At 45.8% G+C, this 11,029-nt stretch overlaps 1 protein-coding gene across 1 annotated transcript in view; it reads left to right on the top strand.

Annotated features, from left to right (window-relative positions):
- The window catches only part of CACNA2D4 (calcium voltage-gated channel auxiliary subunit alpha2delta 4), a 57,003-nt gene extending 47,360 nt beyond the window's left edge, over positions 1 to 9,643 (top strand). Inside the window, exons 27-39 of the mRNA XM_053464369.1 lie at positions 727 to 788; positions 977 to 991; positions 1,629 to 1,673; positions 1,878 to 1,940; positions 3,135 to 3,205; positions 3,537 to 3,612; positions 3,718 to 3,770; positions 3,874 to 3,929; positions 5,105 to 5,125; positions 5,506 to 5,623; positions 8,334 to 8,446; positions 8,806 to 8,888; positions 9,432 to 9,643. Coding sequence (XP_053320344.1) covers positions 727 to 788; positions 977 to 991; positions 1,629 to 1,673; positions 1,878 to 1,940; positions 3,135 to 3,205; positions 3,537 to 3,612; positions 3,718 to 3,770; positions 3,874 to 3,929; positions 5,105 to 5,125; positions 5,506 to 5,623; positions 8,334 to 8,446; positions 8,806 to 8,888; positions 9,432 to 9,518 — 863 coding nt within the window. The 3' untranslated portion in view covers positions 9,519 to 9,643. The remainder of the gene's footprint in view (positions 1 to 726; positions 789 to 976; positions 992 to 1,628; positions 1,674 to 1,877; positions 1,941 to 3,134; positions 3,206 to 3,536; positions 3,613 to 3,717; positions 3,771 to 3,873; positions 3,930 to 5,104; positions 5,126 to 5,505; positions 5,624 to 8,333; positions 8,447 to 8,805; positions 8,889 to 9,431) is intronic.
- The last annotated feature ends 1,386 nt before the right edge of the window (positions 9,644 to 11,029 follow it).

Raw genomic sequence — 11,029 nt, 5'->3', positions numbered from 1 at the left:
ATGTTTATTTGATTGGCCTTTTAGCAACAAAGTAGCAAGCTGTAACGTCAATAACGTCATTGCCTTTGGGCACGTTGGGCATGCGCTCGGGGGGTGTTTTGTGCTCCGATAAACATGTTATTACGCAGGGGGAGACTCCTCGGACTCACAGAACTTACTCTTTCTCGTCCCGTCCTGGGGTGCGACCTGGCTTGGCCGCTTGGTGGCCCCATAGGAAGGTCTTCGGGTTTTGGGGGGCGAGTAACTGACGGCAGAGGAGTGAGAGGCGGAAGCGAGGGAAGGTGAGAGCGGAGGGACACGTGGGAAGAGGGGGGAGAAGTATTCTTAGATCAGGATCATCTGATGCGGAGTTAACATCTTCTTGGCCGGGAGAAACTCGGCTTCTCGCAGTCCGGCTTTACCGGGATCTCTAATCGGGGCCAAAGAAATCGAAAGGGAACGCAAACCGGCGACAGACACATTGTGGGCCATGTCTGCTGAGAGGGGCAATCAGGTGGGGTGGTCACCTAACTTGGTGAATGTGGCACAATCATTCCATTGGTTCCCATGGCAACTGCTTCACATTAAGAACCTTTGGTCACCGACTCAAGTTCTTACAAGGTGACCGAGGATCCATTTTAGCTCCGAATTGGTTCCTGGAGGGGACCGACTGACAACTCCCATCAGCCTCAGCGAATTCAGCGTCGAGATCATTTCTGACCCATTTTCTCTGCTCTTTTTTTTCAGCTATTGGGGTCCAGATGAAACTTTCCGTGCTGCAGGACATATTCTGGAGGGTGACACGGCAGGTAGGCTGCAATTACCCTTCATCGGAAAACAACCCTCTTGTGGGCAAATGTGAATCCAAAGGCCTTTGAGCCAAGATCCAATAAGGAGTATCAGCCATCTATTTAGGCGTCAGGCAGAATCATTGAGCCACCTGTACTAATTCCACCTTTCCTCTGTTTCTTCTCCCGCTCCTTCCCTCTCTTCGCAGCCCAACGACACTGACGTAAGTATTCCCAGAATCCTTTACTCCGAACCCGACTTGTTCGGATTTAAAAGTTTAATAACGTCGGGTGGGTCGGCAGCTACAATTTTGCGGCTCCCTTAAGCGCCTCGGCTCTGTTGCCCTCCAGCAGCGAGCAGATTTGAACGGTTTCCGTAGCGTCGCCACCAGCAGAAAACTCTGGTTTTCTTACAAGATCAAAGAAACTTTATGAATAAGAAATAAGACTAATAAACGCAAAGCCCTGTGACAATAAAACGCAGCCATGAGGTCGTCTTTAACGAGCTGCGCTCTCAATGTGTCCGTCAACTTCACCGCTTTCAGGTTTTTTTTCACCCAAAATCTGGATGTTGGGACGAAGGGGTTAATTCTGGGGGGGGGTCACGGAGCAGTTGAATTCTGCTTTTCTGATTTAATACTTGAACCCAGATAAAAGCATATTTTGTCTGCATTTGCATCGAAAAATGGTTAGCAGGGGCAAGCAGAGCCTAAGTGCTGCGTTTGTGTGAGGGGAAAAAAAAGAGGGCGGCGCTTACTGAGACAAAATGGCTGCCTGCATGAAATAAACTTATGTGAGTAAAACATCAGAATACCACATAATGTTCCTTTTCTTTTTGTCACGGTATTTTATTCTCCGCAGTGCGGCGGCGTGGATGGTCTCTGTCCCCTGAGCTGCGAGGATGAGGTAACGTATGATGTCATAATTATCATTACTGGGAAGGAAGGGGGTTCAGGTCATGGTGAGGCCACTTGATGCAGGGCCAACCGTACCATCTAGGCAGCTGCCTGGGGCACCAAGCTGGTGTATACATCATTATTATTATTATTATTATTATTATTATTATAATTTGATGGTCTTTGGTCATTTTTTTTAACGTTTCTCTTTCAGACCCTGGTTTGCTACTTTATTGATAATAACGGCTTCATTGTGATAGCCAAGGACCCAGACAAGGTAAGTGGGGTAGATTCATCATATAAATGGGGCAACAGATAAGGCTGCAAAGATATTTCGTTATTTTATGTGATTTCTGTTCAGAACTAGGCATACAATAGAGCACCAGTTATATATATATATATTTTTTTTATCACTTTTGTTGCGTGGTACAGGGTACCGTGCCATGCCTCAAACTTCAAAGAGAATAATAGTTCTAGAGAATGTCATTTTTTGGCTCCCTTTGTTGGTTTATTCCTGAGAAGGATCACCTGTCAGAGACCACGGAGGCCGCGAGCAGATGTCTACCCGGTCGCTGACTGGCGTTGGCGCTCTCTAAGCGCGGCTGTCTCTCCTGGCAGCGAAGATGTTAAACACGTTAAGAGGCCTCAGATCCACTTGCCGTGGCCGCCCATCTGTAGCTCCGTCTGCTGGTCATTAAAAACCTATTACGCGCCAGAGGTGACTGTTCCGCACGGTTACACACGCATCGTCACACGCGTGCTTTGCTGCCTGCGTTCACCGCGGACACGGATATCCTTCCGAGTCTCGCTAATGACGTACCTGACAACAGTCCCGGTTTGGATGAATGACCCTCTTTGTGCCCCGAATCCCCCGTCGCCCATTGCCCCCACCCAGTGCCCCTCGGAATGTTTGCTGGGTATGAGGGCATCGCAGGGTTCTACAGCCATAAACGTCACAATGATGCGTATAGAAACCGCGGGAAATGGCTTTATAAATGAAATGAACCCAATCCATAAAGATCTGTTAACCTAGTTTGAGATGGACCTCAACGTTTCCAGCTTGAAGAGGAGCTCAAGAGGATCGTCCCCTCACAGAGGATCTCTCGAGTGATCAGCTGGGAGACGCAGCCAGCGATTACAGAGTCTTGAGAAGCGCATCTCGAAAAGAAGTTATTTTTAACGCCGGGCGGCTGGTTTAATAACACGTCTTAACCAGGACAACAGGAACGTTCCTCACATCCTCGTCACCACTGATCTTATAAATACTCAATGGAGGTCTCGGGTCCCATCAACAAAGAACGATGATTGATGATGATGAAGAAAAAAGGGGCTAAAAGAAAAAAAAGAACCGATTGTTCCAGAAATAAAATGCGACTTATTCGCTAATTCCAAACCTAGACCTTCAGATCTCTTGAAAGCCTGACCTCCTCCCCTTTCCATCTTTCTTCTTCACTCTTGTTTTCCTTTTCAGGCTGGAGTGTTCCTCGGAGAAGTTGACGGTTCCCTGATGACCCAACTCCTGCACATGGGGATATTCCGACAGTAAGCTTTAAACACCTCACTTATTTAAAGTATACAACCAGTGACATCGTAGGGTTAGACGCACTTACGTGATTGGAGATAAAACATCTAGAGGTTGGAGGAAAGGTTCTCCACATGGTCCTCAAGTCCCCACTTTGTCTTTTGTTTGCCTTCATGTATACCCAGGAGGTTCTAACAGACACTAGGCGTTCCATCGTGCTCATCGGACAAGACCTAGCGGGGTGTATCAGAATGAGAGCTTTCTCATTCATATACTGATTTATTTATTATAACTTCCATATCATATCTGCCATCTTTACTGTTAAACCTGTGTCCATCTTCCCTCCTTAAGGGTCACTCTGTATGATTACCAGGCTATGTGTAAGCTGCCGTATAACCATCACAGTGGAGCACGAAGCCTCCTCAATGTAAGTAGCAGATAACGTGGGGCATCCTGACCTGTCTGTCCTTCACCTTCTTCTCAGTATCGGCTCCGTTAAAATATATGTTTTTTTCCCCTTTTCATCATCTAGCCGCTGTTCGCGTTGATGTCAGCCGCTCAGTGGCTTCTCAGCAACCTTGTGCTGTAAGTATTATGATAAAATATATAAATGAATCTGCTACAATGTGTAGAATCCGTCGTACGTCCGGTCGTTGTCCGTCACTTCCCATTTTATTCTTATTTGCAGGTTTTTGCTGGAGTTCAGTTTCTGTTCGTTCTGGGCTTCTGATAACACAGCAGAAGGTAGGTCACCTGAAGCCTCGGGGCAGGTTTTGGATGGACTAACGCATCGAGGGGCCACACATGGAGTATTATGATGGTCACTACGATGACCCAGGGGTTAGGTTGATAGGACTTGTCAGCAGAATTCAGAGTTATCCTTGGACACCTGCCGCTATTCATTAAAAGTCTATGACCTACGGTCCATAAGGAGCTCAGTCGGCCCAGAAACCACTAATGCTGGGCCTTGGAGCCAAGTCACTGCAAGCAAATTCACCGCTTTAGGGATTTTTACCCAGATTTTATAACTGTATGGACACCTGGCTCACATATCAGCTGACAGGGCAAAGTCACCAGTCTGTGGGGTATAAACTACTGCCTCAAACTCAGAGGGGCTTTGGGAAATTCTCCAGTACGAGAAGAAGGATTGCCGAGTGAATTGGAAGAGGTAGGAGAATCCCTATGATTATAACCCAAGGTTCTTAAGATCTTGGACAGTTTCCTCCTTTAATTGGTACCTAAGGTGCTGCGCATGTACAATGTTTTTCTGACTTCGGTTCCAGAGCAGGCAGTGGCTCCTTAGGGCCAACGGAACGAGGAAACGCAGAATTGTGAGCTGCGGGTGGTTCCATTAGGAAAACCTTTTAGATGCCAGCGTGTGCCGCTGTGCTGCAGTAATAGAGTCTGTTGGCTTTTGGTTATGATGTCATCAATGTCTGTGTAATATAAGCTTGTAACTGTAATGTATTGATGAGCTGAAGCTATGACACTTCTTAAATACATAAAGGGGTTTAACAAAGCACAAGGAGAAGAAATAATAGGACAAGAGGCCGTGATCTAAAACTAGAGGGTCTGAGTCTTAGATGGAATGTAAGGAAGTTTTCCTTTGCTGAGAGGGTGGTAGATAAGTGGAACAGCCTCCCAGCAGAGGTGGTAAAGGCTAATACAGTGAGGGGATTTAAACATGCATGGGCATATGGCTCCTGAAGACAAGATCAACTCTTTGCAATAGGAAAAGCAGGCAGATGAGATGTGCAGAATGGGTTCTACCTGCTCTGTCTATGTTTCTATGGGTTTTTTTATGTGATTTTGTCTCATTATTCCATTTTCTGTCCTCATTCCTTACATTCATCATCTGCTCCTTGTGACCTCCCCGATGCATCACTCATCGTGTGACCTGTGTGTGTTGTGCCATACAGCAAAGTCATTCTTCCATCACTGTAAGTAAGAGTCTGACACTAGACATCCATATAACGGAAGCAAAGCCTTTGTGATCATACTGATCGGGGGGCCGGAGATGGCCTGAACCCCTCGCAGTCCGACATGCTGTCCCTGTTATTCCCACAGGAGCTAATTACCTCCAACCTTCCTTCGTTTCTCTGTCTTCTATATTCCATTCTTCTTCTCTCCTTCTCTTCCCCTACTCTTTTTATCTTCCTGTCCTCTCTGGCTCTTGCTTTCGCTTCAGGTATTTTCATTTTCAAAATTGCTTCTTTCTCCATTCGTTTTGCTTCTTTCCTCATCTCATAAATCCCTACATTTTTGCTGGCTTTTGAAACGGTTGTTACTCCACCTGATTTGTCTTCCTCTTGGTCTCCAGCTCACAAACACAAGAAGCAGGACATGCTACAGCCGTGTGACACGGAGTACCCTGCCTTCGTACATGAGACCTCAATCCAGGAGGCCAACGGACTGATAGAGTGCGGGGACTGCCAAAAGTAAGGGCTCACCTATACCTGTCCATGACTTCTCGGTCACACGGTTCCTTCTAATCCAGGGTTGTCAAACTCCAGGTCTCGAGGGCCAGAAACAGATCAGATTTTCTGGATATCCCCGCATGAGCACTGTCAGCTCAATCAATATCACTTGAACTGATTAAATCACTTGAGCTCAAAGCAAGGAGGCCATTAAGGCCTGGAGTTCGACACCCCCGTAAATCTCTCATCTGGGCAAACGACGACAATGTAGCTCTATTTTATCACAACTGGACAATCTGACCAGCTGACGTTTCATTTATAAATGCTTGACAATAACTGATGCATGCAGTTCATGACACTTGACGTGCATGCCACGTCATGAGCTTAAACGAGTTCAAAAAGTGATCAACAAACAAAAATGTTGGGGACCCATGTTATCGCTCTCGCCCTTCTACAGTAACAAGCTTAGAAAGAGATATCCAGCTGTGATGCGGGATATCGACACATTTAGCAACACAAAAAAACTCCTGGGCACCGTGTGATCGCCCCGGGGAGCAATTACAAGTGCCATAGTTTACAATAGGATTAAAATGACAATCTGAAATTACCCTGGGAGTTTTGAAAAATATATGGTTTGATGGAATAAATTGAATTGGCCAGCTTTAGAGATGTCACAAATAGGACATGGGGGCAGTATGACAAGATTAAAAAACGGTCTTGAAATCGCAATATGCTATTTGGACTATAACTAGTCCTATAGCCAATGTTTTTATGTATTTTGTTATTTCTAAACTCAGGACAAATTTTAGACTCTATTTAGCAGGTTCCTTCATTAGCTTTTGTAGATGAATAAAAAAATCAAATTAAAGTCAGAAAAGGTGTTTTTTTTTTTGTTTTTTTTTTTAAATCTTCACCATATTTTGTTATTTTATATAGTAAATGATATGATCAAAATGAGAAAGAAGGAAATTACATCTAAATGTTAAAACAGCCAGGGTCACGAAGGGTACAAAAATATAAAAAAACCCCAGCTCTGTCCTTAAAGAAAACCTAAAATGGACCTTTTATCTTTATACAGATTTGTTAATACAAAAGAGCTCACAATCTATTCCTTGTTTGCCGTCAATGTTTAAAAAGCAATTATGAATGTGCACTACTGTAAAACTGGTGACGTCACCATAGCAACTATCGGAATGTTTTCTCATTTAGAAACATGATTTCGTTGTAACAGATACTTTGTTACAATGCGACACTTTTTTTAATATGGAATGTCTGGGGTCTGTAGACGCTATTAGCGTCTGTATATAAGCATTGATGTATCTAATGGGGCCGCTTCCCTGCGCCTCACCCAGAGAAGCCCCCCCAGCTGCCCCCAGACCTACATCTCCTTTGCCCCAGGGTGATCTGCCCCTGGTAAAGCGGCATGGGGACTACTTCCGGAATAGGGTGCCGGGCATTCATATAAAGCGCCAGAACGCAGCAGATGTCTGATTAACGCGCCTGCTGTACGATGCGGTGAGAAGGGATTTTCAGATTAGCCGTGAGCTGGGGGAGAATAATGCGAAATCACAGCAATCAGGGTCATCATATCACTTAAAGCAACGATAATACATTACATAATATCATGCAGACAGTTATGTTGCAGCCAACGCTATCGAGTTAGAATGAGGTTACAGCGCCCCCTACTGGCTTCCAATTATATAATACAAGTGTGAAGTTACTGCGTTTCTTACGGTTCCCTTTCACTCTCTGTATAAAGCATCCTGCGTTGGGGGGTTATTACTGTATACAGCGCTGGGGGGTTATATTACTGTATACAGCGCTGGGGGTTATATTACTGTATACAGTGCTGGGGGGTTATATTACTGTATACAGCGTTGGGGGTTATATTGCTGTATACAGCGCTGGGGGTTATATTACTGTATACAGCGCTGGGGGTTATATTACTGTATACAGCACTGTGGGTTATATTACTGTATACAGTGCTGGGGGTTATATTACTGTATACAGTGCTGGGGGTTATATTACTGTATACAGCGCTGGGGGGTTATATTACTGTATACAGCGCTGGGGGGTTATATTACTGTATACAGTTCTGGGGGTTATATTACTGTATACAGTGCTGGGGGTTATATTACTGTATACAGTGCTGGGGGGTTATATTACTGTATACAGCGCGGGGGTTATATTACTGTATACAGTGCTGGGGGGTTATATTACTGTATACAGCGCTGGGGGTTATATTACTGTATACAGTGCTGGGGGGGATTATATTACTGTATACAGCGCTGGGGGTTATATTACTGTATACAGCGCTGGGGGGTTATATTACTGTATACAGCGCTGGGGGTTATATTACTGTATACAGCGCTGGGGGGTAATATTACTGTATACAGCGCTGGGGGTAATATTACTGTATACAGCGCTGGGGATTATATTACTGTATACAGTGCTGGGGGGTTATATTACTGTATACAGCGCTGGGGGTTATATTACTGTATACAGTGCTGGGGGGGATTATATTACTGTATACAGCGCTGGGGGGTTATATTACTGTATACAGCGCTGGGGGTTATATTACTGTATACAGCACTGGGGCGGTTATATTACTGTATACAGCGCTGGGGGTTATATTACTGTATACAGCACTGTGCCGTGTGTACTGCCCTGCTCTGTTACCTCTGTATACAGTATATAAAGCCTGCCACCTCTCCCCGTTCTTTGCCCGCAGGATGTTCGTGATGCATCAGGTGTCGTACAGCAACCTCCTCCTCCTGGTCAGCGACTCCACCTGTGACTGCAGCGTCTTCCCACCCGTCCTGCTCCAAGCCAAAGAAGTCAAATATATCCTGAACAAAACCGCCGACCCCCAAACATGTCCCCTTTTGTGTTCTTGTAACCCTTTATATCCTGACAGAGTGAACCCCGCAGAGAATAGGCAGTGTCATGGGTGCATGTATCGTTTAACCCTTTTGGGGCATTGAGGTATTAATACCTAGGACCATAGAAATAATGTCTGAACCCTAAGTTTTAGAAACCCTTGTGACATTTTGACCGCAGTCCAGCTCCGGGGACCCCAGTTTAACTCCCCCCCCCCAAAGTGTTCTGTTGCCCCCTATAGCGTCTCTTATTTCCGCGACCAGTAAGAGGGTCCTGTATCCCGAGCGTGTTTTTCTCTGTCTTTCTCCTTGACTCCGCCGCACATAACGCTTCCGTGAAGTGCGACCGCATGCGCTCCCAGAAACTGAGACGCCGGCCCGAGTCCTGCCACGCGTTTCACGCAGAGGTGAGTTATAACAACGCGCGGCCGTCACACAATCACTCATCAAATATATTTAACACGACTCCTACAATATTATGAATTATGTCATTTTTTATACCAAATTAACTACTTATTGCTATCGCTGTTTTTTCAGACTATACTTTAAATAACTTTATTCAGCAGGGCTTCGAGTCCCTTTTTCTAGCTTTTGTGTCGCAGAAGGTGCACTCACCTCCTTTTGCTGCCCAATTTGTTCCCATTATTGACATTTCCCCCCAGTAAGATCCCCCGGTACCCCGAGGCGCACCGGATACAGTGAAATGCACAGAGGTTTTGAGGCGCAGCTCCATCGTGCCAGCACTGGATCCGGCGCGCCTCTTCTTTTGCGCGATAGGTTGTTGCCGAGAGGCTGCGTTTAGCCGACGGCTCCCACACAGCTGGATGGAATAAAGATTCGCGTACAGAGGACGAGCCCCGGCAGTATTTTGGATTCCCGGCGCTCAGTAAGTCGGTCGGTCGGTGTGTGTTCATCCCGCGTAATTCCTTTTCTCGGTTTCCTCGTTTCAGGAGAACGCGCAGGACTGCGGCGGGGTTTCCGGGCTGTCCTCGTCGGTTCCGCTGCTTTTTGGAGCACTCGCTGTATCCCTGCGGTGACCGGAGCTGCTTCCCTGCACCGAGTACTCTCTAAAAGTCCTACTCCTGGGACCCCTCGGATTATACATCATGTGCTGCGACAAAGCGGTCCATTATCTATGCAACACGAATGAAAAACTTCGGGGTACAGGCACCTCGGCACCTCGAGAGAGAGAGAGAACGCTCACCTCTTCCTACAGGAGCACGGAACGCTCTCGGTGCCTCCCGGAACTGCATGGGACTGCAAAACTTTCTGGCACAGCAGACGCTAAGAGACCTCTGTCCTACATCTGTGTCTATCATGGAGCGTTACTCACCGGAGGGTAGGCTAATGGACACGGCCCCTGTCTGGCCCCTAGGACTCGGGTCCACTAGAAGAACATATTCTTGCTGTCAAAACTTACAATAAGCCACGTGGTCTACTGAACAGGCAGACGCCACCTCTCTACCGCGCGGCGCCACCTCTCTATGGTTGCCTTTAGGGTGGATTTATTATGTATTCACCCAATCGGTGACATTCCCAGAAGCTGAAATAAATGGGTTTTGTTTTAAACGAGAGGACTTGCTGTCGCATTATACTTCTAAAAGAGTCATTGAGATTCCTACATCGTATCTCCGTCTCAGCGAATAAAGGGTTATCTGTTCAAAAATGATTAAAAAAAAAAAAATACAAGTATTGTCCGGTTTGAACCCACAGAGCTTACGGGTGAAGAAATCCGGGTGGGATGAGCAGGGATCCCCGGGATCACTGCAGACAATCGTTATCGAGTGTCCAGCTTATACCGATACGGGAAATGTATCACATGTATCCGGATTATTAGGGGGGAAAATGTGAAGGGGTTAATTCAATTAAAGGGAAAGTAATAAGAGAGGGATTGTTATGCGATGCACAGAGAATATATTATATATCGGGACCGTTATAAACCGAATACGCCAAAAATATACATTTTACAAAAAAAATGTAAATCGACAAATTACAAAATATCGAATGTTACGGATTTTTTTGGGCTTTTCCAATTATGTATTCTGTTTACTTACCGATATCGCACGCATACGCCGCCGCGCGGACATAGTTAAAGGTACTGGCTATTCCGCCGACATGGCCGCACAGCACCTCCACCTCGCTTTGTGGCTGTTGGTTGTGGAAACCGAATAACGGAGTTTAATGGATAATTTGACGGCGTCAGACCTGTTTTTGGTCACTTTGTAACGGGGCTGGTTTTCAGCCTTTGATTTCTGGATAGTTCTTTAATAGAAGCAAATAAAAAGGCAAACCCCGCAGCTTCATTTGCTCGTTTTATTAAACAGAAGTTGTGAATAATACAGAGAAAAATGAGAATACCCCCCCCCAAATTGCTATCGCTTTCAGACATGTCGCCCCCTAAATGTGCTTTGCTGCTTCTCACAGTATACAACAAAAACTGTAATAAAGGCCACTAATTACTAAACGGTAGAAGCAGGGACTGAACGGACTCGATGAACAAACTACTGTAACGTCCCAAAGACCGACACGCGGCTCGCTGGGGAAAATC

This window comes from Spea bombifrons, chromosome 4 (assembly GCF_027358695.1).
Source record: "Spea bombifrons isolate aSpeBom1 chromosome 4, aSpeBom1.2.pri, whole genome shotgun sequence".
NCBI classification, from domain to species: Eukaryota; Metazoa; Chordata; class Amphibia; order Anura; family Pelobatidae; genus Spea; species Spea bombifrons.
This window is presented reverse-complemented; position numbering and strand designations above follow the sequence as displayed.